Raw genomic sequence first — 27,595 nt, 5'->3', positions numbered from 1 at the left:
GGGGTCTGGGCTCCATGCCGGAGTGGGAGCGCTACCGATCCAAAAGGCCACTGTCTTGCGCCAATTGATCAATGCTCCCGAAGCTGCACTAAAAACCTGGAGCGACTGCTCTGCCCGCTGAAGATTGGCCTCCTGGCCATGCAAAAATAAGCCCGTGTCATTAGCAAACTCAGCATCGAGCAGGTCCTCCCCCCTGAGTGGGAGCTGGAGTCCTCTCAAACCAACCTCCTCTGCCATCAGATACATGCTCATAGCCTCCGCAAAGAAGAGAAAAAGAAACGGGGCGAGTGGACACCCCTGACGGACTAATCTGGTCAACTTAAAACTCGGCCCCCTTCCTCCTGCAATCAGCACCTGGCTACGAGCTGTGGAATATAGAGCCGCCACCCCTCGAATCCAACCTGGCTCAAAGCCCAGGCGAAGCATAGTGCCCTCTAAGAAACCCCAATCGACTCTATCGTATGCCTTCTCAAAATCGAGAAGCATCACGACCAAGTCCTCACCAAGAAATCTAGCTCGGGCCGTCGCCTCCCAGAAGGTGAAAATGTTGTCAAGGATACTACTCTCCTTGACGAATCCTGTTTGGGTAGCATGAATCAACTCCCCCAGGAAGGGCTGGATCCTCAAACTCAAGGCCTTTGCCAAGACCTTGTAAACAGTATTGAGGATCGTAATAGGCCTCCAATGCCGAATATCATGTGATACTCCCTCCCCCTTGGGGATAAGAAAGATCAAGCCCTCTGTAAAGCTCTGTGGCATCACCCCAGTGTCCAAAACATACTGAAAGTCCCTGCGGAGGCCTGGCCCCAAAAGGTCCCAATAGCGCATAAAAAAGGCAGGCGTCAATCCGTCCTCCCCCGGGCAACTATGACGCGGGAGGATCCTCAAGGCCTCAGCAAGCTCAACCTCTGAGAGAGGCTCACCCAGAACTGTACGCATACGATCTGTGACCCTCCTTTGCACATGGGCCCACACAGTCTGTCTGGAAGCATCCCGAGCCTCAGTGGCTGGCTCCACTGAAAGCAGGTCTCTATAGAACCCAGTGGCTATGGCTCTGATCTCCTCGGGCTCAGTAGCTACCGATCCGTCTGGCCTCCCAAGCTGGCGGACTCCTGCTCGAGCATGGCGGGGCCCAGTAATCTCAAAAAACTCCCCAGTCACTCTATCACCAAGCTGCGTCCACTGAGAGGCCTGGCGATGATAATAAAACTCATGTCTCTGCTCCTCTGCCACTCTAACCTCTTGGCGTGCGTGGCTCAGCTGGGACGCCACCCACTCACATGTAGGCTATTGCTCCTGAAGGCGCTGAAGCGAAGCAAGGCTACGTCTCAGCCGACGCTCCCTCTCGCGGGCTTCTCCCAGCCGTGTCAAGGCTACGTCTCAGCCGACGCTCCCTCTCGCGGGCTTCTCCCAGCCGTGTCAAGGCTGCAGCGTGCAAAAAAGAGCTGAGCTCGATGAGTCCCTGGGCACACTGGCCTGCTGCATCCTGGTCAGAGCTCTGACTATCATGCCATATCCTCTCAATGTCCTCAACGAGACTAGGATCTGTAAGTACTTTCTCTGGGATCCTCAACTGCATGCTGGTCTCCCGTGTCCTCTCCTCAAGAGTCAAAATAACTGGCGCATGGTCTGAAAAAGAGGTGCCAGCGAGAATGCCAATGGAGCCCCCTCGCTCCCCTAACCTATTGCCCACATAAAAGCGATCAATCCGTGAAAGATTAGTCCCTCGCTACCAGCGATCTGACCGAGAGAAACTAAGACTGTCCTGAGAGGATAATCGCTCGTTGAAGCTCCGCGCTCCCCCCCCCCCTGCTCGCGCTGCTGTCTGCACTCCCCTCTCCCTGCCCGCCATCGGGTTTTCCCCCCTCCGCCTGCCCTCAGGATTGCGCCGTCCCCCCCTTCGCCTGGCTTGCCTGCGCTGAAGCGCCCCCCCTCCATTGCTCTTCACCGTTCCCCCCCCCCCCCCCCCTCCCGTAGCTCTCCGCCATTGCGCCCACCCCCCTCCTCTTCAGCGCCTCGCCCCCCCCCCCCCCCGCGGGATCCGTCTTCGCCGCCTCTGCCCCCCCCCCCCCCCTCCTCTTCGCTCTGTTTTTCTCCGCCCCCAGGGATTTTTTTATTTTTTTTCCCTTCTTACTTTTCGCCTTCCCCCACCCTCGTGTGCAGCTCGGTTCGTGCAGGTTCTCTGTCTCCGCTCCGCCTTCGACACAGCTTCAGACTTTGATGGACGTTCCTCCCGCCCCACCTCAGAGGGACTCATCCAGAGCCCCCTCGCCCGCCCCTGAGGACATCCCCATCAGGCTTTCTCTTTCGCCGGAAGAGGAAGCGAGCCTCGCCGCAGAGGTGGAACGCCTTCAGGCACATTCCACCATCTGCCGTATAGTCGGCACTCGCCCCAGCAGAGGGGAGATCCGGGATCTTCTCCAGGCCCGCCTTCTTGCAGATGTGGGCAAGATCCTGGACGTACAGCTTCTGGGCCGTGGACATTACCAGATCGAGTTCGAGACCGCCCAGAGCGTGGCCAAGGTCCTTGCCATGAGTCCGCTTGACATCAGGGGTGCTTGGGCTTTTTTCAGACCTTGGCAGCATGGCTTTGACCCAGCAGCGGCTGAGCAGGGAGCGCCTTTTCCATGTTACAGTTTGCTTCCCTGGACTCCGCCAGGAGTATCTTCCGCTCCTCTCTAGGCTAGGAGCATTGGTGGGCTCGGTACTAGAGACTGGCCCCACAGCAGCTTCAGTGGTGGCCAGAGCAGCTGGGCTACCTTCGGTTAGAGTGTTGGTGTCTGACATCTCCTCCCTTCCTAAGGTCATTCAGCTACCTAGGATAGGGGGGGGGATGGATTGATCAGAGAGTGGAGTTCTCGGGGCTCCCGAACCAGTGCTTCATTTGCAGGCAGGTCGGTCATCTGGCCAAGGCCTGCCCTCGCAGGAGACCCCGACCCTCACCACGGGCCCCTGATGGCCCGCCCACGGATGCGGCTCCGCAGGCTGCCTCCGGGACACCTGCTCAGGCCACAGAGACCTCGGAGTGGCAGCCTGGACAGGGGCGCTGCCAAGGGAGACAGCCACAGCAGCACGCCCAGAGACCGCTGCAGCAGCAGCCACAGTCTCAGCCTCACTGGGTTCCCGTGAGGAACAGTTTTGCTCCCCTCCAGGAGGAGACCCCTGCGGCGACGACTGAGGACCAGGAGATGCCAGCACCCCCTCCTTCACCCCCCACACCCCCGTCCCCTCCCACCGACTCGCTTCCATCTTCGCCTCCTCCCATCCTCGCTCCTGTTTCGGCAGCGGCTCCCTCTCCACCCCCCTCGCCCCCCCCTTCTCCCCCCCCGCCCGCCTCTCCTTCCCGGGAGGCCCTGGCAGTCCCCTGGCGCTCACCTGCAGTCCGGAGGGCGCTGAGCACCGACCTCGCTCGAGCACCACAGAGGAGACCTACCATGCCGATTCGGGCTTCACGGATTTCATCTATCCGTAGTCGGCTGAGTCGCCTCGGCATTAGACAGCGCTCGGAGGCTTTTGATTACGCCTTCACACGGCTTTTTGGAGCAGAGGGCCCCCATGAGCCAGCACCCATCCGAGTTCATGTAGTGATACCTCCGGCCCGCGGGGAGGAGGCACTTGATTCAGCGGTGGCCTTCTCGTTCCCTCTATGTGGCCCTTGCGACCGGGAGTGGACTCTAGAGCTCGCTCTTAGCACTTTGAAGACTCAGGCAGTTGAGTTTTCTCATCATGTGAGCGATCTGGAGGTTACAGATGTGATAGGCCGACTATGGGAGTTGGCTCATTTTTTCTTGGATCCCGGGAGTGTGGATGCCTCAGGGATTCGTCATTTGGTCGTTCGCATAGTGGCAGACCTTGCACGCGACCCTGGATATGTATGTATACACGAGGTTGCTCTGTCAAAGCGGGAGGCAGTCGCCATGGGCCACAACCACTGGCGCCTGATCCGTGATTCTTGCAGTACACCGGGTGGGCAGATTCGCAGCCGCTCGGATGGGGACTACTCTCCATCCAAGCCGCTTGCGAAGGCCCGCCGTACGGCTGAGACAGCCTCCACCTCAGCAGGTCATCCATGAGGATCATCTCATGGAATGTACAGGGCCTTGGCGGAGCACATTTTATACGCTATCGTGGTTGCTTGAGGCAGGAGCTTCAGAGATGCCTGGTTGGTGGCAGCATTGATATTTTGATGATGCAGGAGCATCACTTGGGTGAGAGCAGGATCCGGAGATATGGTTCGGTGATGCCTGGTAGATGGGACACCTTTTGGTCTGCAGGGTTTGGTCCTTTGGGTGGACAGGGAGGAGTATGCATGGTCATAGCAGATGTATGGCGGCAGGCCATTGTGGATCGAGGGATCATTGTGCCTGGTAGAGCACAATATGAGGATGCATGATGAGCTATTGGGCGTGCTCAACGTCTATGCGCCCAATCATGCTAGTGCCAGAGCAGAGTTCTGGACCCAGGTTACGGATGCATTGCCAGAGGCCGCACATTGGTGTGTCGGGGGAGACTTCAACATGCTTGAGGACCTGGCCGATAGGGTGGGAGGCAGTCATGCTACAGTGCACAGCACGGAGCTTGCAGCTTGGGACCGGTTTTGCATGTCACTGAGGATCACTGATGCATGGCAGCATGGGGCCTTCTCCCGCTCTCAGGACAGTCTTAGTTTCTCTCGGTCGGATCGCCGGCAGGGAGGGACTAATCTATCACGGATTGATCGCTTTTATGTGGGCGACTGGTTAGGGGAGCGAGGGGGCTCCGTCGGCGTTCTCGCTGGCACCTCATTTTCAGATCATGTGCCAGTTATTTTGACATTGGAGGAGAGGACACGGGAGCCCAACTTGCAGTTGAGGATCCCAGAGAGGGTACTTGCAGATCCCAGTCTCGCTGAGGACATTGAGAGGATCTGGCATGATAGTCAGTGCTCTGACCAGGATGCAGCAGGCCAGTGTGCCCAGGGACTCATCGAGCTTAGCTCTTTTTTGCATGTTGCAGCTTTGACACGGCTGGGAGAGATTCGCGAGCGGGAGCATCGGCTGAGACGCAGCCTTGCTTCGCTACAGCGCCTTCAGGAGCAGCAGCCTGCATGTGAGTGGGTGGCGTCACAGCTGAGCCAGGCACGCCAGGAGGTTAGAGAGGCAAGAGGAGCAGAGACATGAGTTTTACTATCGTCGCCAGGCCTCTCAGTGGACGCAGCTTGGTGATAGAGTGACTGGGGAGTTTTTTGAGATCACTGGACCCCGCCATGCTCGAGCAGCAGTCCGTCAGCTTGGTAGACCGGATGGATCGGTAGCTACTGAGCCCGAGGAGATCAGAGCCATTGCCACTGCATTCTATAGAGACCTGCTTTCAGCGGAGCCAGCCACTGAGGATCGAGATGCTTGCAGACAGACTGTGTGGGCCCATGTGCAGAGGAGGGTCACAGATCGTGTGCGTACAGTTCTTGGTGTGCCTCTTTCAGAGATTGAGCTTGTCGAGGCCTTGAGGGTCTTGCCGCGACATAGTTGCCCAGGGGAGGACGGACTGACGCCGGCCTTTTTTATGCGCTATTGGGACCTTTTGGGGCCAGGCCTCCGCAGGGGCTTTCGGTATGTTTTGGACACTGGGGTGATGCCACAGAGCTTTTCAGAGGGCTTGATCTTTCTTATCCCCAAGGGGGAGGGAGTATCAGATGATATTCGGCATTGGAGGCCTATTACGATCCTCACTACTGTCTACAAGGTCTTAGCAAAGGCCTTGAGTTTGAGGATCCAGCCCTTCCTGGGGGAGTTGATTCATGCTACCCAGACAGGATTCATCAAGGAGCACAGTATCCTTGACAACATCTTTACTTTTTGGGAGGCAACGGCCTGAGCTAGATTTCTTGGTGAGGACTTGGTCGTGATGCTTCTCGATTTTGAGAAGGCATACGATAGAGTTGATTGGGGTTTCTTAGAGGGCACTATGCTTCGCCTGGGCTTTGAGCCAGGATGGATCAGAGGGGTGGCGGCTCTGTATTCCACAGCTCGTAGCCAGGTTTTGATTGCAGGAGGACGAGGGCCGAGTTTTGAGCTGACCAGATCAGTCCGTCAGGGGTGTCCCCTCGCCCCTTTTCTTTTTGTCTTCTTTGCAGAGGCTATGAGCATGTATTTGACGGCAGAGGAGGTTGGTTTGAGAGGACTCCAGCTCCCAGTCCGGGGGGAGGACTTGCTCGATGCTGAGTTTGCAGACGACACGGGCTTATTTTGCATGGCCAAGAGGCCAATCTTCTTCGGGCAGAGGAGTCGCTCCAGGTTTGTAGTGCAGCTTCGGGAGCATTGATCAATTGGCGCAAGAGAGTGGCCTTTTGGATCAGTAGTGCTCCCACTCCGGCATGGAGCCCGGACCCCGGTTTTAGATGGATTCCTCCTGGCACAGCAGTGTGGTATTTGGGATGCCAGATTGGACTAGATTTGTCACTTGAGCAGCAGTTTGCCCCGCTTCTTCTGAGCATTCGGAAGAAGCTTTTGTATTGGAGTACAGCTCGACTATCCTTGGCTGGGAGGGTGGTGGTGGCAAATCAGGTGCTGTTAGCGACCATGTGGTACATTACGTCTTGCTGGATCTTCTCGAGCTCTTGCATCAGCCAGGTACAGAGGCTGATCAGGAACTTTCTTTGGTCTGGGCGGGACGGTCAGCCAGCCCGGGCAAAGGTTGCATGGGCAGTTATGACACTTCCGCTGGCTTAGGGAGGCTTGGGCATTATAGATCCAGTCGATCAGAGTAGAGCCTTATTGGGGAAGCTTATTGTTCGGGGGCTGCTTCCAGGCGGCGCTGAGCCTTGGAAAGAGCTTCTCTTGCAGCGGCTGCAGGCTCGGGCTCCCCCAGCAGGGGGTACTGGCCAAGACGGGGAGGGTGCTGAACCTACCCAAAAACCACACGACTTGTGCCAGTTGATCTGCGCTCTTGATGCGCGGTAGAAAATCTCTATCGCCTTTCTCCACACCTCCTGCAAGGAAAGATGTGTCGTCTACAAACTCTGAGTCCAGCAGCTCCTCTTGCTTGCGAAGGGGAAGACACAATCCCTGAAGCCTGGTCTCCTAGGCGGAGAGAAAACTACTCATGGCCTCGGTGACCAATAGGAAGAGGTACGATGCCAGAGGATAGCCTTGTCTAACCAAGCGAGAAAGGGGGTGAGGCTAAGTAAAGTCCTAAGACTCCACGAATCCACTCCATGGGAAATCCCATCCTGCTCATTGTGCCCTCCAGAAAGGTCCAATCCACCCTATCATAAGCTTTCTCAAAGTTGAGGTGTAGAACAATGAGGTCCTACTGCAGCATCCTGGCTGAGGCTATTGCCTCCCAAAATGTAAACATGTTGTCTAGAATGCTTCGATCCTGAACAATGCGAGTCTGAGTGTCGTGGTTCAAGTCTGGAAGAAAAGGCTGAAGTCTCCTGCTGATGGCACTGGCCAAGGTCTTATAGGCTATCCCTCGAAGAGTGATGGGTCTCCACTGCCGAATATCCAATCTGTCACCACCCTCCTTGATAATCAAGTGAATCAAGCCCTCTCAGAGCCTCTCTGGCATGGCCTCTATGATCATAATCTCATTGAAGGCAGCTCGAAGCTGCCTTCCATGAGGTCCCAATGACAAAGAAAGAAAGAGACTGGAAGCCCATCCACCCCCCGGCATTTGTCCCTAGGAAGTGTCGTCTGTGCCTCCGCCAACTCCTCGGCAGTGAATGGTGTCAATAAGAATGACCGAAGGGGGAACCACCTCCCTCGTGTGCCGCCATACCCTCACACGCGGGTGGAACCACCTGTGGAGATACTGGGGCACCTGTGAGGAGAGATCGAAGAAAGTCTGTGGCGATGGCTCTCACATGGGGGGGATCCGAAACAATAGCTCCATCCTGGCCAAGCAACCTGCGATTGCCATCTCCTCCTGTGGGGGCCGTCCCTTGTGACTCTGCCGCCGGCCTGAGTCCAGAAAGAGCCCCTGGCGTGATACTTGTACTCCACCCTCCTATCCTCGATGGATCTAATCTCTGTGCGAGCGGCAACACGGTGACTCTCGATCCAGTGGCTATCGGGGGACCTCTCCTGAAGCCACTGTAAAGAGGCTATCCTCCTTAGACTCCTCTCTTGCTCTAAGAAGCCCTCCAATCAGCTTTGGGCTGCCTCCTGCAAGGAGGACTGTTCAGATAGAAATTTCGGTCTAATGGACCATTATTGTGATAAGGATTTGAATGTTCTGATCTGAGTGAATTGTTATCTAATGATGAGTTCTATATAAGGGATATTTATCCCAGGATTCTGTTGGGTTCACCAGACTATAAGGAACCCCAGAGTCAGTTGGATCTTAAGGGAAAGAGTTCTCCTCTAATTTTGTGAGATGAGGACATCTCGCGTTTTTTAAGTGGGGTAGGATGTAAGATTCCTCCCTCTGGCTTTTGAGGTGTGCAGGTGTAAGAACCTCCCCTTCTGATCTTATAATTATTCCCCTCTCTGAAATAAAAGAAAGATCCTGTTTTGGCCTAGAGAGAGAAAATGTCTAGAGGGAGGTAATTCAAAATCGAGATATTTTTGGATATAAGAATCCTCCTAGTGTCTAAAATGGTTTCCCTTGAAACTTCCCTCGAATCTCATAATAGACTGTACATCAGCAAATGTAGTGCTTCTCTGTCTCTGCCTCCTGGTAGCATAGCTGACAAATGCGGTCATCCGAGATCTGATGCACATATCGCCCTGTCTTAATCCACAGCTGGTGTGATGAGGTCCGGATCTATCCAATGGCACAACGTATCCCATGTGATAGGTGTACATCTATGTACGCCGGGCGGGTGATAAAACCATATGGTGAGGTGCAGAAAATGGCTCTTGTAATGAGCCATTTTCGTGCCTAAGGACTCAAGGGGACTAGTCCATGTCCTCTCTGTGTCCACTCTGACGATATCCATCCTAATCACACGGTTCTGCTCTGAGCGGGTGAGATCCAAAATGGGGCAATCCAAGCTGTACTGAAAGGGTGAGAGTGCCTCTATCCGCAAACCATGTAGGTCAAACCATGATCTCATCTGAGCATACTAGCAATGAGTATCTCGATCCTTTGCCAACTGTATGGCTGAGGTGAATGCCAATCGGGAGTAGCTCTGCTGAGGGAGCTCCCATAGCCATTGTAAAAAGGTTATTGCCTAGAATAGGGCCTCGGTCACTACTAGTGCGGCACCCAACTCAGCGCGAACAATCTCATGTGGTACCGATGATTTGCTCCGAATCATGCGGGCAATCATCATAATCAATGGTCTCTCCATATGCCTCCATCCCTCATTCGTCCCTCTCTGAGATCTGTGATGTATGCTGGGCCCCCAAATTGGAGCTCTGCACAGGAGGGTCAGTGTGATAGTGTATCAAATAGCCACAATTTGGTGCGCGGCTCCTGAAACTGTATGTGTGCACATTGCCTCTTAAGTACCCCCAAGGCTGCATGCCCTCAAGCTAATCTAGCTGCTGCTACCTCCTTCAGGGAGAAATGCGGTCCTATGAAAGTAACTCCCAAATAGACATATGATCTGACGTACTCAACCGGCTCCCCTCGGAAAGTGAACTGATTCTCTGATCTCGTCACCCATGCCCGTGTGGTGTTAAACACCATAACCTTGGTTTTCCCAAGGTTCACTGTCAGATCTCTATCTGCACAGAATGCCTGTAATGCATCCAAATGTCTCTGTAATCCTTCCGGAAAGTCTGAGATTAGAACAATATCATCTGCATCTAACAAGATGGGTATCAACACCCCTGCCTAGCATGCCCCTTGGCCTCCCAATCTGTCTACATAATCGGAGACAACATCCATGTACAATCCAAAGAGGGTGGGTGATAGCAGGCATCCCTGCATCACCCCTATCGTGCTGGTCACCATATCAGATAGTCCCCGCCTGGAGCTCGGCCTCTGCCTGTCCACAGACTCATACAAAGCATATATCCCGCACTGCATATCCTCAGGTACCTCAATGTCCTGCAATCTGTGCATAAGCCTGGAACGTGGTACGGTATCGAAGTCCACAAAGTAGCTGTATATCCTTCTCTTTTGTGCCCTGCCCTCTTCAATAAGTGCCTGAAGTGTAAGTATGTGATCCAAGGTAGTAAATCCTCTCTTGAAGCCGGCCTGTCCCTGTGCTCAGTGACCATGCCTCTCTGCCCAGCAGCTCGGTTCCGACTCCAATATAGAGCCATATAGTTTGGCCAAGTAATGACCAATCATATAGAGAGAGAGATCTTGTTGTTGAATAACAGTTCGTACTTCTATGGTGGAGGTAGCAGTGGAGCATCTTCTTGCTTAATACCAGTTTTACTTTCTTTAATTAAAGTAGGTACACCATCATTCTGATGAGTAACAGTTTTTACCATCTTTTGTAGTCAGGATTTCAGCGTTGGAGGCTGCTGCCCAAGACAGGGATGTGATGACTGAAAAGCAAAGGAGGAGGATCAATTTGTTAAAATCTCAACTAGGAGTTGTAAACAAGGTGCATTTGTCAGTTGGCAGTTGTTCTTAATAGAGAAATGGAGTAGTATATACAACATGCTATATTTTTAAAGAAGCATTCTAGTGTAAGGTAAAAATTAAGACTTGTTTTGTTGGGGAAAACAATGCAGCATTTAAGCCCTAGTAAATGTGATTACTTGAAGCTTGTGTAAAAGTTCTATAAGGGGTGAATTTGTTATCTTTTTTTTAATGTGATGCAGAGACTTGGAAAGGAATTAAGTATCCTTAGAAACCAAAGTGAGCAAATGCAGAGAAAGTTTACTTCAGTCACAGGAGTTAGTGAAAAGAAGGTATTGTCCACACACTAGCTGAGTCATAACAGCGGTAGTAGGTGTGTTTTAACAGAATGTTCTTTGCTGGGTAGAGACATAGTTTGAGGTCTACAATGCTTTATCTGTCTCAAAAGACGGATAATATAGCTTGTGTTTGACACCAGAAGACCTTGAGGTTAAGATAACTCACTTTTTCTACAAGCTGAGAAGGAAGAGGAAGACCGTTTGGGTGAGCTGCGAACCAACCATAGAAATCTCTTTTGACTTTGATAAATAAAGCAGATTTTGGAGCTTAAGGAGGAGCTCCAACTTTCTGAATCAAAGACCAAATTACTGGAAAATCAATTAGGACTGATCTACAAATGCATTGAAGAACCTCTTGAGATGTTTAACTTGACTGAGCTTCATGAGAGAGCTCCAGAATCTATCCAGCGATCAAGTACTGCGAGAAGCCCCAAAAAAAGCTGGAAAAAGCATGGAAGCTTGGAACCAGATGAATCGGCACAAGGTTTTGATGACTTCACAATGCAAAAGGGGGACTTGCAGTCAGGTGCAAAGGATGCAAGCAGTAGCAATCTATTGAAAAAGAGGCAAGTGAAAACGACCATGGCAGGGAGAATATTACAATTACGGGCTGAAAATAATCTCCTGGTGAGTACCTGGAGAAATCGAGCTTTTTGTTTTGCAGAAATTGTCATCACTTTTTCCCTGCTGTCTCTGTAATCATGTGCACTACTTTTTAGTTTATTGTATTTTTATTGGCATTTCGGTTGAAACTGAAAATTAATTAACCAAAGGGTGTGTTGTTTAGTGGTGAGGGTTTGTGACCAGGAAGGGGGAGGTCCTGGGTTCAAATCCCCACAGGCTTGCCAGAGGCATCCGGGCTGTTTATGGCCTTAATTGTACTGCCTTTAAGTAGGAGACTTCGGGTGGGCACACAAGTTGCTACTACAGAAGGATCTTCTTAGTTGTTGGTTTTATATCATGTTGGGTTCATATCTATCTGCTCGTTGCTATATAATTGCCTTCTTTTGTTTGCATTATATCCGATTGCACAAACTATCATTGACCACCTCACTCAAAACGTTTTTGAGAATTGGCTTGATGCAGTGCCACTGGTGTTGTTGAAACTTGTACAAGTGTCTGAATGTAACAGAATGGTTTCTGATAGAGGCATGGATTGTGAGTGATAATGTATTAAAATCTATGCCTTCTTTAATGAAATTCATTAGTGTCACTGTTTGTGAATGCATCGAATCCCTCTTGGTAAAAGCATGCTAGGAAAAGCACATCACAGTCTCTATAAGGTTGATCAACCCCCCTCAGCCTGACACGTCTAGTGCATGATACCCAAGGAAGAGGACTACCAGGACTATATGGCCATAAAGAAATCAGCTCCTGTTGCAAGACCAGAAAGAAAGGCTGTACGGAGTGCCAAGAACAGGGGGCAGAAGTGTTGTTTTTTGCAGTGCTGGCTTTGTGTCGAAGTTTGTGCAGGCTGCGGGGCAACATAATAGCAAGCACGACAGTACGGACTGCCACATCAGCAGCCATGTGGAGGCATATTGCTGATATAGAGGCTGTCACCTCAGCAGTATGACCAACAGGAGAAGAGGTACTATAGGATGGTGGGATTGGTAGGTACCCAAAAACCACATGACTTGTGCCTGTTGATTTGTGCTCCTGATGCGCGGCAAAAAATCTCGACCGCCTCCGCAAATCTCTAGAGATTCCCATCTTCAGCAAGGGAAGCTGTTTTGTCGTCTACAAACTCTGAGTCCAGCAGCTCCTCCTGCATGCAGAGGGGAAGACGCAATCCTTGAAGCCCAATCTCCTGGGCGGAGAGAAAACTCCTCATGGCCTTGGCGAAGAAAAGAAAGAGGTAAGGTGCTAGAGGACAACCCTGTCTAACCGAGCGGGAGAGGGGGAATCTGTCGGCATGGGCTCCCTGGATGTGAACCTAGTTGTGTGAGGTCTCCACGAATCCACTCTATGGGGAATCCCTTCCGACTCATTGTGCCCTCCAAAAAGCTCCAATCCACCCTTTCATATGCTTTCTTAAAGTCGAGGAGTAGTACAATGAGGTCTTGCTACCGCATCCTGGCCGAAGCTGTCGCCTCCGAGAAGGTAAAGATGTTCTGATCCTGAACAAAGCCAGTCTGAGTGTTGTGGATCAAGTCTAGGAGAAAAGGTTGAAGTCTCCTCCTGATGGCCTTAGCCAAGATCTTATAGGCTGTCTCTAGAAGAGTGACGAGTCTCCACTGCTGGATGTCCAATCTATCACCACTCTCCTTGGGAATCAAGTGAATCAAGCCCTCTGAGAGCCTCTGTGGCATAGCACCTGTGATCATAAGCTCATTGAAGGCAGCTCGAAGGCCACCTTCCATGAGGTCCCAATGGTGAAGAAAGAAGGAAACTGGAAGCTCGTCCGCCCCCGGGCATTTGCCCCGGGGAAGTGCTGTCAATGCCTCCACCGACTCGCGGATTCGAGGGGAACCCGATTTCCCAGAAGCGAAACTCTTAAAGGCTACCAAGATGCTCAAGTTAGATTGTAAGTATATTTACTTTTGTTATATTGTAAATATTTCTAAATCAAATCCAAGGATGGATTCGACAGTTGGTGGCAGTTTTATTACCTCAGCTTTAGATCTTTCTAATAAGATAAAAGCTGAATTCGAAGATGTATTTAAAACTGAGTTACCTGTTGGTTTACCTCCTCGCAAGAATGTGGAGCATAGGATTGAGCTCGTTCCAGGAGCTAATCCAGTTGCTAGACCACCATATCGCATGAGTCTCAAGGAGGAGAACGAGGTTAGGAAGGTGGTGGATGAATACCTTAGTAAAGGCCTGATTCGTTCGAGTTTTTCACCTTTTGCCTCGCCTGTTTTACTTGTAAAGAAAAAGGATGGTTCTTTTAGGATGTGCGTAGATTATAGAGCACTCAATAAAATTACTGTCAAGCATCGTTATCCTATGCCTAGAATCGATGATCTCTTAGATGCTCTTGGTGGTGCTACTATTTTTAGTAAAATAGATTTGAAAAGTGGTTACCACCAGATAAGAGTAAGAGAAGAAGATGTATATAAAACAGCTTTTAGAACCAGGTTTGGTCAGTATGAGTATTTAGTAATGCCATTTGGTTTGACTAATGCTCCAGCTACTTTTATGATGTTAATGAATGATATTTTAAGACCATTCATGGGTAAATTTGTGGTAGATTTCATTGATGATGTGCTAGTTTATAGCAAGAACATCATAGAACATGAATCACATTTAATTTCTGTTTTTCAAGCGTTGCGTGAAACAACTTTGTTTGCCAACAAGGAAAAGACTTTCTTGTGTTTGACTGAGATTGAATATCTAGGTCATATAGTTTCTGCAGATGGGATTAGAATGGATCCCAAGAAAGTTTCCGTGATATTGGCATGGCCAGTGCCAGAAAATATCACTGCACTTAGATCCTTTTTGGGATTAAGTGGTTTTTATCGTAGATTTATAGAGCTCTATTCTCTAATAGCAGCTCCTATGACAGATTTGTTGCAACAACAGGTGCCCTATCTGTGGACATCTATCCAACAAGAAAGTTTTGATACAATGAAACAAGCAGTTTCAACAGCTCCAGTTTTGAAAGTGGTCGACCTAGAAAAACCTTTTGTCTTAGAAACTGACGCCAGCGGTGTGGCTGTTGGCGCAGTGTTAAGCCAAGATGATAGGCCAGTGGCCTTTGAAAGCAAGAAGCTTTCGCCAACTCAACAGAATTGGCCAGTCCATGAGCAAGAATTGTATGCTATTATACATGCTCTCAGAATTTGGCGGCACTATCTTTATGGTGCTGAGTTTAAAGTGTATACAGATCATCATACACTTAAGTATTTTTGCAGTCAACCTGATCTACGAGGAAGACAAGGTAGATGGGCTGAGTTGATGCAAGAATTTCATATGGAAATTTTGTATCGTAAAGGTCGAGATAATGTAGTCGCTGACGCATTATCTAGAATTATGTATAATATGAGTTTTACAGTTTTAGAAAACTCATTGCTTCAAGAAATCAAAGAAGCACAGTTGGAGGACCTTTATGCACAGACAGTAAGGTCCAGACTCGAGTCTACTATGGATACTAGTGAGGACTTAGCTTCGTCTACCTCTTCACTAAGACTTTCACCAAGTCCGTATGTCAATTTCTCAGTTGAGAACGGATGGCTAAAGCGGAAAGGAAAGATATATGTTCCTTGTGCACGGGAACTAAGAACAAAAGTTTTGCAAGAGAACCATGATAGTCCCTGTGCTGGGCATCCTGGTCAAGATAAAACAGTTCAACTTGTTAGACGGGCATTTTGGTGGCCACATCTATTTAGAGATGTCCACAAGTATGTCCAACAATGCTTTCAATGCCAAGTAATAAAGGCAGAAAGAGTAAAAAGTCCAGGGTTACTACATCCCTTACAAATTCCGGAATCTAACTGGCAAAGCGTATCCATGGATTTTATCACGGGATTGCCACGAACTCAAAGACAAAAAAATACCATTTTGGTGGTAATTGACCACCTGAGCAAGATGGCTCATTTTATAGCAACCAACGACACCGTGGAAGCTCCAAAGGTTGCAGATTTGTTTATCCACAATGTATTTAGATTACATGGATTACCTTTGTCTATTGTCTCAGACAGAGATGTGCGTTTTTGTGGACATTTCTGGAGACATATTTTTGCAAAGTTAAATGTTACTCTCAATATGAGTAGTGGTGACCACCCCCAGACAGATGGTCAAACGGAAAGGGTCAACCAAGTACTCGAGGACATGTTACGTGCTTATGTATCTGATAGCCAGACAGATTGGGATCTATACTTACCCTTGCTAGAGTTTGCATATAATAATAGACCTCATAAGGTAACTGGTATATCTCCTTTTCAGATGAATTATGGTATGTCTCCCTTAACTCCTGGTACTATAGGCACACCACAGAAATGTCCTAGTGCGGCAGAATTTTTAGCAAGAATGCAAGATACTCTAGCATTGGCTAAAACTAAGCTTCAGCAAGCAGCTGAAAGAGCTAAGTTTTATGCTGATAAGAAAAGATCTCCTCGATCTTTTGAAAAGGGAGAAAAAGTTTTTCTTCAAGTACCATTAAACTCTACATCTTTATTTACTGGAAAGTGTCCTAAGCTTTCGCCTAGATTTTGTGGACCTTGGACCATTATGGAGAAGCTTAGTGACGTAGCTTACCGGTTGGAACTTCCACCACACTGTCGTGTCCATCCGGTGTTTCATCTTTTCTGCACGTAGGGAGAGTCTCCCTAGCTGCCTTGATTGGTCTCTGCTCTGCCTTCTTATCAGCAGGAGAGGGTTTGTAGTCCATTGGGCTTTTTTATAACTAATGAAAGGATCTTTTCATGGAAAAAAAAAAAGAAAGAAAGCTGAGGGGAGGGGCCCGCCAGGGACTCAGAGGCCTACCGCACTCTCAGAACACTCGGAGGCAAGGGGGGAAGCTCGACGAGGGACCAGACGCCATACTGGTGGGGCCGGAGGACGCGTCACCAATGGGAAAATGCTGAGATAAACGCTCATAACGGTCCTTTGACAAAACTGAATCCTCCTGAGATGTACCAGCCTAGCGCGTGCAGCTGCGCCACTTGGCTCTGGTGGTCGTCTGGCGGCCCAGGCGCGGACCTATCGTCCGCCACTCGCTGGCAGCTGGGTCATCTGTAGCCGGGGCTTGGTGCTCTACTACTTGAGGGCCTGCCTCTCTCCCTACCCCTTGGTGAGGATAAGCACGAGAAACGGGGGGAGGAACCACCGAAGGCGTCTCCTGGATTGCCACCGAGGGCAAGCTGTGGCTAAATGAAGCATTGTCTTGGCAGGCTTGAATACTCCACGTGTTGCTGTATGGGATCGCCCCGGAGGCTAGGAATAGATATACAATGCGGTACAGACTCTGACGAGGCCCCACAGATATACGGAGGGATCGAATCCTAGCTACCTGCGCAAGGGCCAAGGCAGCAGTGGAGGGGGGACTTCATCACTCTCCCAATGGCACCACCAATCACTAGGAGAAGAGAAAGGTACTCTTTCTAAGGGCTGGGAAACAAACTGTCACTGGGAAGCCCGAAACGCCAGCAAGTGGGTCAAACCGTTCAAGTAAGTTGTGGTGATTTACAGTGATGAGTTCCTAGTACTTAACATCTATTTGTTGGTAGCATGCATGAAGCACTTATGTTCACTCAATAAGATTCAAAGTAACATACTTTAATCTAAGAAGAGAGGGTGTGTAAATGCTAGAGAAAAAACATACATATAAGGAAGCGGGATGACATAGTCATTTTTAAAGGTATCCTTATAAACTTAAATAAGGGGGTGTTATCATCTTATGAGCATCATATATAGAGGGTTTTCTTGAGGTCTATGCACGCAGGTGACCTCCCCTTTTATTGCGAGTGAATCCCCCTGGAGTTTATGTTATCTTTATATTCGGGCTTGATTTACAAACCCAACCTATACAGTAAATCATCCCAACTCTTTATGGATGTGCATGCTTGCAAATGAATTAGTCGACTATGTTCAAGTACTAGATAAACAACTCTTCTCACCCTGAGCAGAATTGAGACATCTCTCAGAAATTCGCAGATCGGTATTTCGGCCATAGCTTGAGCTAGGAAACTTGGATTGCAGAACTCACATTCTAATGAAAGCTTGGAAGTAGACGCACAAAACATTGTGAGAAACGTGAGACCTTCTTCGGCTTGAAACATGGTCGAAAATGCACCTGAAGGCACGCTGGTCCAATAACAGAGAAAGAGCCAAAACACAGAAAAAGCTTGGAAGTAGACGCACAAAACATTGTGAGAAAGGTCCGACCTACTTCGTCTTCCTGCGCAACCATCCTCTCCTGCCCCTCCCAGCTCCTCCTTTTGCCTCCTCTTTCCTCACTGCCTCCCCTCCTCTGCCCCTTGCCCACCTTTGTGTTGCCACTCCCCTGCATTGCCTCCCTTCCTCTGCTTCACCTCAGGTGCCCCTTTTTGTTTTTAGCGTCAAGAACGGATACTCCTAAACAAGGTTCAAATCGACCTCTTTTTTTTCAATTAGCATCATGGCTAATCAATCCCCTCTGGTCAGGCGAACCATCCAGTTTTCACAAGAAGAGCTTTTTTCAATTAGCATCATGGCTAATCAATCCCCTCTGGCGGCGAACCATCCAGTTTTCACAAGACGAGCTTGTAACCCTCTTAGCAGAAATTGAGAAAGACTCCGAGACAAGTCACGACACTCGTTGGAAAAATCTTTGGGTCTCATCCCTCCCATATCTAGGACCGTGACTTGGTACTAGCAGCAGTGCCCTTCGACTTCATGCTCCATCTTAAAGATGTAGCTACTTGGGGGTTCTTCCAAGTAGACTTTGACATAGAGGAGGCAGCTTTAGAAGTGCTCAAGGGTAGTCCTTTCCCTTTGGGCCCAAGGAAGATTTTCTTCCTACCCTACACTGTCTACTTCAAGCTTGCCGAAGAAGACCGGAACCATTACCCTATTACACTCATATTCCCATGTTTTCTCATGCATATCGGCCATTGTTGGAGGCCATTGGGGCAACCTTTGGGCTGGTCTTGCAAGTTACCACCATCTGTGCTTTTCCCACTTCTGTTGCCCAAGTAGTTACTACCTCAGCTGATGTTGTTCCCAGGGTTATGGTGTTGGCTCGTCACAGTGAATCCTTTGAGATTTTTTGTTGCTTCTGGGACCTAATGGTCCCTTGAAGCAATGTATGGAGACATCAGGTAGACTTGACCACTACCGGGTCTGTCACTAGATCGTCCACTTTGTGCGGGATTGCCTTGGGGCTAGGGGTCATAGGAGGTGGCGCGAACGCGCTTCTCAAGTGACAACCTAATGCTCCACCTTGGCCAGCCTTGCACCAGGACTGGCAAGTCGTCTCTCATGGCCGCCCTCCATGTGGGAAAACTGGGGCATAGGATGATGCCTCTCCCAAAGACAATGTACACAATGATGATGTATTAGGTTGGAGTGATGAGTTTGCAGAGTCATTCTTGTAGAAGGATGTTGCATCAGGGAAGAATGACTATGTTGAGTCCTCCTTGCTTGGAATGGACAATATGCAGGTTGCACTTGGTATGGATGCACATGACACGTGGCCATCTTATGAGGCCTTGCAGGATGCACAACAAGATATATGCCACGATGCCTTGCTAGGCACCCATGCATTACACATGTATGCACAAACTATGCAGTGTCCAAGATAGAGTGATCATGCTGACATTGGACTTTTCTAAAAGGATTATCCCTCCAACATTATGAGAGGCAGGTCCAGACTCCAGCAGCCAAGTGGTTTCTTAGGTTCGGAGTCAAGACCACTTCTTGAGGATTATCTCATGGAATGTGCAAGGTCTTAGGGAGGCTTCCCACTCGCAATAAGAAGTGCCTCATTAAGGATCAGCTTCACCTTGCCATTACAAGTGGACCTATGGTTGTGTTGTTCTTGCATGACCACAAATCAGGTATGCTTCAGTGTGGTAAAATTGGTAAGATCCTTTTTGGACACACATTTTGGTCCTGTGCACAAGGGGCCAAAGGTGGCGTATGCATTTTAGTGTCAGCATCACTTTTTCCTCATGTTATTGGTCATGGTGTTATCATACCTGCTAGAGCCTAGAGTACACTGGATTTTTTTTTTTTCGGGAAGGAGATCCTTCTATTAGTTACCAAGAAAAATAGCCATAGTGGCTAAGTACAAACTTGTCTCCATATGGGGAAGCGAGAGTCAAGAAACATAAAAAGAGGGACGATGCTCTTCTACTCCGACTGGCTGCTCTAGGAGGCAAAGGCTATCTCATACAATGGGGGGAGGGGGAAACAACCACATTGGTGGTCTATAGTGCCAAGTGGGCTCACCACCACTGTCAGTGGTCTATATCTCATAAAAAGGGGAATGATACTCTTCTCCTCCAGCTGGCTACTCTAGGAGGAGAAGGCTATCTCATACAATGGGGGGAGGGGGAAATAACCACACAGGTGGTCTATAGTGCCAAGTGGCCTCACCACCACTGTTAGTGAGAAAGGGACCGTGACGCCAGATGCTCGAGAAGGCCTCTCGGCACATCCGCATGTGATCAGAGCTACCCTGAAGCTTCCCCCACTGTCCACGGAGGGTATGAATGATATCGATCCAAATGCTCTGGATGGACTCTGTTGGTGGGGTGGGGGTGCCCTCGATGGCTTCGCATCGAGCTCTCGAGATGTGCCATGCAGCAATACTGCTGCAAATTTCCCATCTCTAGCTACTAGAACCTTAAGTCCACTGACCAATGGAAGGAATAGGGATTGGCAGTGCATAAATACAAAGGTGAGAGACTTAATGGCTAGTCCCCGACCCTCCTCCTCATATGACACGACGAGCTTGGCCTTAGTGGCTGTGCCCCACGTAATTGTGTGGCCGGTCCATAGTGAAGGTGTGGAGAATCTATTGCCAGACCTATTGAGCCTTCAGGCAATCCCAAAGACAATGACGTTGGTTCTCCAGGGGATGGCCACATCCCAAACAGGCTACTAGCCTACCTCCTATGGCTAGCCAAGTGCCAACCACCAGGCTATGATGTGCTAGCTACCGCAAAAAGAGAGTGATCTTTTGTGGCCAAAAACTATTCCATAGCCTCTTCTAGAAATCTAAAAGAAACTGAGGAGAAAGGACCTGAGATTGCCAGTGCCTTGCTCTGCTGGAGTGCCCTCAACCTCTGCCATTTGGATCCTGCAGGTCGTGTCTCCTGTCCGGCTCCAAAAGGAGGCTCTGGCATGGTATCTCTACTCCACTCTCCTCTCCTCTATGGAACTAAGCTCTATATGGGCTCTGCAGCCAAATGGGCCTCAATCCACGAGCTATCTTGGATACTCTCTTCGAGCCGATGCAAGGAGGGTAGGATCCAACGGATGATGCTCTCTTGCTTTAGAAAATCAACCAATCTACTCTGTGATGCCTCCTGTAATAAACTGTTGATCTCTCCAAGGCACCTGCAGCGGCGGCAGCTGAGCATGAGTAAAAATCCAAACGCTCTGAGATCTCCTATATCTTGCTGCATATCTCAGAATCCTGAACGAGGCTGTCTGGGATTTGAGTGCTCAAATGTGTATCCTATTGTTCTCCAGGGATAGATTGACGAGTGCATGACCAGAGAAAGTACTGTTAGAAGTCATCTCCTGTCTATACATATACACCAGGGCCTCTGTTGTGGGTGTGCCTGCCCGTATTAGGTGTCTTCTCATTTTTCCCCACTCTCCATATTTTTTCCCCATCTTTCCCTATTTTTCCATGGTGTGGGTGACTGCCCTTTGCTGGCAGGAAGATTGCTAGTTGCTGGCCGATTGCAGCAGGCCGACTTCACACGGGCACATCTTGTCCATTTGCTGCTGGCCGAGGTGTCCACGGCAGGCTGTCGGCTGCCTCTTTCTACAGGTTGACTGTATCTATGGGGCCATATAAAATGGCCCCATGGCTCCCACTCCATTGTATCTTATTTTCGGGGTTTTTTCGTGTATATCTCTGAGCAGAGTTACACGCCTCTCTCTCTCTCTCTCCATTGCTGTATTTTTTCTGCACTTGCTCTTGTGTTCTTAGATTTTGTCATCATCTCCGCTGCATATTCTGACATGGTGTCCGAACTCTAGGCTCTTGATAAATCTTGGGAATTGTGTGAGCAAGAGGGGGACTGTTGTGTTGCTGATTGGTGGACTGTTTTGGACTGTTCGGGAAGAGGAGAAGCAAGAGGAAGGCGGGCTGATTTGCTGGACAGCCATGTGAGATCCTGCTTTCCCCTCTGCGCACCGGATTCCCGGATGGTAGCAGCGGAAGTAGATCTCTCTTGCACGGGGGAGGGTTTCTCACTCAGGCCTCGCCCTCGAATGTCCGGGCACGAGACTAAGCTGGTGGTCCTTCCGAAAACCGAAACCGGGAAAATTTCCCATGCCCGGGAAGCGGAGACGATTCCACCATTTTTATTTTATTAACGAATTTTTCTAACGAGGTCAAGGTACTGAACTAACCTTCATCTGAATAAACCAGATAGAAGGGAAACTATTACAGACTTAACTTGAAGGAATCAACGCTTTTTTCCTTATTGAATCAGGCACAGCCGTTGATTTATTCTTTAGAGAAGTCTTCAAGATTCTAATTAATTACTTGAGTTCTAAGCGTATTCCTATTAATCAATTTTATTATTAAAACTCTACTGATTCCAGCCTAACCCCATCCGGCCCATGGGTTAGCCACCGCCCAACCACTGGGATAGTAGAACCAAATAAGTACTCACCCACCCATAATTGAATGCCTTTCTTAACTTTTGCTTTAGAAAACAGATATGCATACACTCCTCTTTAAACTTTAACTTATAAAACAATCCATTGACAGACAATTACAGGTTATACATGTCATAACTCAAAATTTCCATTGAGTCTTTGTTTCTCACAAAACAGTATCACTCTGGACTCTCCGTTGAGACCAGCGGGTCAACAACGAGATCCAGTAACAAATTACAATAAACATTGGTCCATCATATAATATCTTCCTCGACATACGCATGGGTGTCCTCGGCACCGCGAGCCGTGCATCTCCTGGTCAGAACCCTCCAGGATCCTCCTTAGGTGTCCTGGCACTTCACTCAGGGATAGCGTCGTCGGCCCTCATCCATCGTACCGGAAGCGCATCATTTTACCCATACTAAGGCTGGTCAAGACCTGGGTAGGCTTTGCCGCGTGAGCTGTCCCTTGAACACTCCCCGCCAGCTGTTGCAACCGAACTTCCCTTAGAAAATACATATACCAAACGCTCTCTCGAGCATTCTGACGTAAGACAGTCTTTTAAGAAAACAGGGTTTCTATGCAAGTTTTCAGTTTTGATTTTCTTTTGAATACAATGAGTATATCTTAATTCCGTATCCAAGACTTCTAGATCACAAGACTGGATTCTCAAGCAGAATTCCTCGAATTCTGTATTCTTAATTCTTAGATCAAAATCAAAGGTCTCAACTTAGTTTCAGATTCGGTGGGTGATTTGAGTATAGATTCAGGAACTGGTCACATCATCATTTCTTAAAACTGACCAAGGAATTACGTCTTGGTCAAAGTATGATTCAAGTTTTGAGTCTGGAACGGTTCTTCTTGAACTATCTTTATCAAATGGTAATATTTCAATTACTACTTTACTAAATTTAAAACTAATCATTTACCAATATTCATGGAAATTAGTCATAGGATTAAGAGAACTCTTATCTTGATATAAAAAATCTTTTATACATCATCTTTTTTGCATAAAAATCGAAATTAGTGAAAGTAATACTTTCACAATATTTTTTTTTCTTTTATGCATTATTTTATGCATAAAAATCAATAATGATAAAAGTAACACTTTTATAATAAAAAAATTTATTTTATGCATAAAAATCAATAATGATAAAAGTAACACTTTTATAATAAAAAAATTATTCTTTTATGCATAAAAATCCATTTTGATGAAAGTAATACTTTCATGATAAAAAAAATTATTCTTTTATGCATAAAAATCCATTTTGATGAAAGTAACACTTTCATGATAAAGAAATTATTCTTTTATGCATAAAAATCCATTTTGATGAAAGTAACACTTTCATGATAAAAAAATTATTCTTTTATGCATAAAAATCCATTTTGATGAAAGTAACACTTTCATGATTAAAAAAATTATTCTTTTATGCATAAAAATCCATTTTGATGAAAGTAACACTTTCATGATAAAAGAATTTATTCTTTTTTGCATAAAAATTCATTTTGATGAAAGTAACACTTTTATGATAAAAAAATTATTCTTTTATGCATAAAAATCCATTTTGATGAAAGTAACACTTCCATGATAAAAAAAGTTATTCTTTTATGCATAAAAATCCATTTTGATGAAAGTAACACTTTCATTAAAAAAAAAATTTCTTTTATACATAAAAATCCATTTTGATGAAAGTAACACTTTCATTAAAAAAAAAATTCTTTTATGCATAAAAATCTATGTTGATGAAAGTAACACTTTCATAATTAAAAAAAATTATTCTTTTATGCATAAAAATTTATTTTGATGAAAATAACACTTTTATAATAAAAAAAATTATTCTTTTATGCATTCTTTTATGCATAAAAATCAATAATGATAAAAGTAACACTTTTATAATAAAAAAATTATTTTATGTATTATTTTATGCATAAAAATTAATAATGATAAAAGTAACACTTTTATAATAAAAAAATTATTTTTTTATGCATAAAAATCTATTTTGATGAAAGTAACACTTTCATAATTAAAAAAATTATTCTTTTATGCATAAAAATCCATTTTGATGAAAGTAAGACTTTCATAATAATAAAAATTATTCTTTTATGCATAAAAATCTATTTTGATGAAAATAACACTTTTATAATTAAAAAATTTATTCTTTTATACATAAAAATCCATTTTGATGAAAGTAACACTTTCATAATAAAAAAATTATTCCTTTATGCATATAAAAATAATAATAATCAATATGCATCTTCTATGTATGAAAATGACACTTTTAGAGTATAGAAATGATAGGGATTACTCTTTTAGCATAATAAAAGATAATACTTATTTCTAAAAATTTCGCCATAACCTCCTTTTGTATGGCTGATCATTTTTTAATTTTTTCTACTTAATTTGTCTTAAAAATTAACTCTAATTGATTTAAAGTAATCTAGACTAATCAAAATTCACTTATAAAAGAGAAAATATTATAAAAAGTTTGATTCCAACAATTATCACTTAACTAGGATAAAGAAGGGTTGATTCTAGGAAGAGAAAGGAGAAAAGCCTTTCGATCAAGGCATAGCGTCCATTTATCACTTCAAACAATCATAAAAATTAGAAAAGCATAAAAATCAATAAAGAAAATTACAAGATCTCTACTTACATAATTTTTGGGAGCTTTCCTTTGGCTTGATGGTTTGAGGGTTCTACTCTTGTTTGTAGTGGCCACCAATCTTTGGAAGAGGAAAACGTCAAAAACTAGTGAATTATTAATAAATTCACAGTTCTTGGCTTGGGAGGAGTAGAGTAACAGTGCATAAACACTATTATTTTTCAACAAAGGGAGAGGCTTCTATTTATAGGAAAAATTGAGCTCCTAATCAAACAAACTGATTCTAGAATTTTCAAATCAGTTTGGTCAATTTTTGACCATTTTTTAGGTCAGTTGAGCTAACTTTTTGGAACTAGACTTGAATTAGGAGAGAGGAGAGATGAATTATCTCAATTTTTGAAGATTTAAAACTCAATTGCACATGTGAAGTAGGCGTCTCATTCATGAGGGAGAATCCCCATTGTGATGTGTCAAAAATCCATTTTTTAAGCTTTTCGTTTGGTCCTTAGTCCACTCTTCATCTTATGTGAGTATTTACTTATTTTTGGAGGTGATTTTCTTTATTTCTTCTATTTATCTTCTTCATATATTTGGATGAATTTGATTGGCCCTTCAAAACCTTAATTTGAAATTTTTCAAAAATTTGGACACCTAGGATAAGGCCTCTTGAATAAATTATACTTAATTTCTAATGCACCTTCTGAAAATCTTTTTGAACTTCTGTTTCGGGGGAACTTATTTTAATAAGAAGAGATATTTTTCCATCCAAAAATATTCAAAATCTGAATATTCTCTCTCTAGAATATTTTCTCTCTCTAGGTCAAAATAGGTAGAAACAAGATCTCCCCACGTCCCCAGTGGACCGTCAGTTGGACGAGAATAACTACGGCATCTGGAAGGTAATGATGGAATCTATTCTAGAGTCTTATGACCTTGCTAATTTCATTGTTGTTGGGGTTCCACGGCCGGAGGTAGAGGAAGGGGAGTTACCCTCGATACGGAAGGAACGCGAGGCACAGGCACAGTTGTGTGATCGTATCAATGCCAGGGTCCGTTCCTTCATTTTCCTCAACTGCACACCGCAGATAATCAATCATATAAAGCATATGACGTTGGCCAGAGGTATATGACAACATTTGGCTTCTCTCTATAACAGGGTATCGCCCATGAAGAGGATTTCCTTGAAAGTACAGATGCGGGTTATGAATCTTGCAAAGTCGTCTGAACTCCTACATCAATACCATCCATGTCGGGCGGAGCTCTTATCCATATTAAAGAGTGGGTCATATTATTATTCATCATATTCTTTAGTGTTTTTCTGTGCTGCTTGGAACATTCTGGGAAATTAAGTAAATAGATTGGGACTAAAGGTCGTTGACGATGCGGGAGCACATTAACAAGCTGCAGGCTCTTCAGCAGGAAGTTCTTCAGGCTGGGAAGGAGATATCGTCCGAGGATATGGCCATAACGTTGTTGTCACATTTACCCTCTCAGTACTCAGCATTCTACTCGTCTTTGATTACCAGTGGCGGGCTCAGTACCATCACGTGGGAGGAGCTTGTGCCCATGGTCTTGGACCAGGAGGAAAGATTCTCGAACCCTCCACAGGGCGGAGGTTCGGAGGCCTTAACTGGCCAACGGTCGAAAGGCCATAACAAGGGCAAAGGGAAGGCTTCATCGGAGAAGTCTCCTGAGGGCAGAGGGGGGGAGCATTCCTCCCAAGTGTTGTATGTTCCGTCACTCGGTTTTCATCTGTTGTAAGTGCATCAGGTTTGCAAGACTGGCGTACAAGTGGAGTTTGATGAGCATTTTGTTGCTCTCCGGGAGGACAAGGCAACAGGCCAGTTAGTTTGGGAAGGCGGAGTGGAGAATGTAGCTTACAAACTTTAAGCACTCTCTCTCCCAGGTCTTCAGTTTTGTGATGAGTGGCAGTATGGTAATGGCCACTTAAGTGTGGATACGTTGCAAGTGCAGGCTTTCCCGGACCAGATGGTGGATAGCTTGCCAGTTGATGGCAGCAGTTGGCAGGAACTTTCCAGTACAGATGTTGGTAGTTCTTGTGTTCGTCAGTCAGAGGAAACTTTACAGGTAACCTATGCTCTGATGTCTCGTAGCATTCGGGACACAGAAACTCTTGTAGATGAGGAAGTTCTTTCCACGGGGACCTCTTAGAAAGCCAGGTAGGTGGCAGTTGATTACTTGCAGAAAGAGGTGGATGTTACACATTCTCCAGGCTTTGTGGTTCCGGATTCAGAGGGGGTGGTTTATAGGTTTACGAAGGCCTTGAGTGGTCTTCAGTAGGTTTCCAGGACTTGGCATCCCATCGTAATAGGTGTTGATCCTTGTGAGCAGTATGATGCCTCTTTGACTCGAAGCAGAATGGTTCATTGATTTGGTTGATGCATACCAGATTGGATGGGAGCTTTCTATTGAGGTTCTTGAGCTCATGTTTGCAGAGGACTCTTTGGGAGGCAGGATTGCGTATCTTGTGGTTTCTGCAACATGCGAACCTGGACTCTTTACACAGGAGGGGAATTGATGGATGGAGTCAGACTCCACGGATGCAGTGACTCGGATTGGGGAGGAGATCCAGACACGAGGAGATGTACTTCTGGTGACAGTTTACCCTCGACTCAGGAGCAGTAAGAGGCAGCCATCTATTGCCTTGTCGTCGACAGAGGCAGAGTACTGGGCTGCTTGTGGTGCTGCTTCCAAGGTGGTGAGGTTGCAGAGGCTACTTGGCAGGATTGGGTTTCCACTTCTGGAACGCAAGGTCATCCAGAGGCACTTTGTTCATGAAAAGATTGTTGCTGATGACATCTTGCTAGAGTTCTGTTTGACGGAGGACAGTGCGGTGGACCTCTTCACGAAGTCGCTATCTCAGGCATTGCTCTGGCGGCACTCCAGCTCCCTGGGGTTGGT

At 46.8% G+C, this 27,595-nt stretch overlaps 1 protein-coding gene across 15 annotated transcripts in view; it reads left to right on the top strand.

Moving 5' to 3' along the window:
- The window catches only part of LOC147637384 (uncharacterized), a 154,573-nt gene that overhangs the window by 18,163 nt on the left and 108,815 nt on the right, over positions 1 to 27,595 (top strand). For 10 of the 15 annotated variants that reach the window (XM_086799174.1, XM_086799173.1, XM_086799175.1 and 7 more), the window contains exons 4-6: positions 10,384 to 10,486; positions 10,707 to 10,725; positions 11,194 to 11,429. In XM_086799174.1, coding sequence (XP_086655300.1) covers positions 10,384 to 10,486; positions 10,707 to 10,725; positions 11,194 to 11,429 — 358 coding nt within the window. Of the gene's footprint in view, positions 1 to 10,379; positions 10,487 to 10,704; positions 10,797 to 11,189; positions 11,430 to 27,595 lie in introns of those variants that run through there. The other 5 variants (XM_086799171.1, XM_086799184.1, XM_086799181.1 and 2 more) reach the window with 5 other exon arrangements.

This window comes from Cibotium barometz, chromosome 6, assembly GCF_041138505.1.
Source record: "Cibotium barometz isolate CiBa-2024 chromosome 6, ASM4113850v1, whole genome shotgun sequence".
Taxonomy (NCBI): Eukaryota; Viridiplantae; Streptophyta; class Polypodiopsida; order Cyatheales; family Cibotiaceae; genus Cibotium; species Cibotium barometz.
This window is presented reverse-complemented; position numbering and strand designations above follow the sequence as displayed.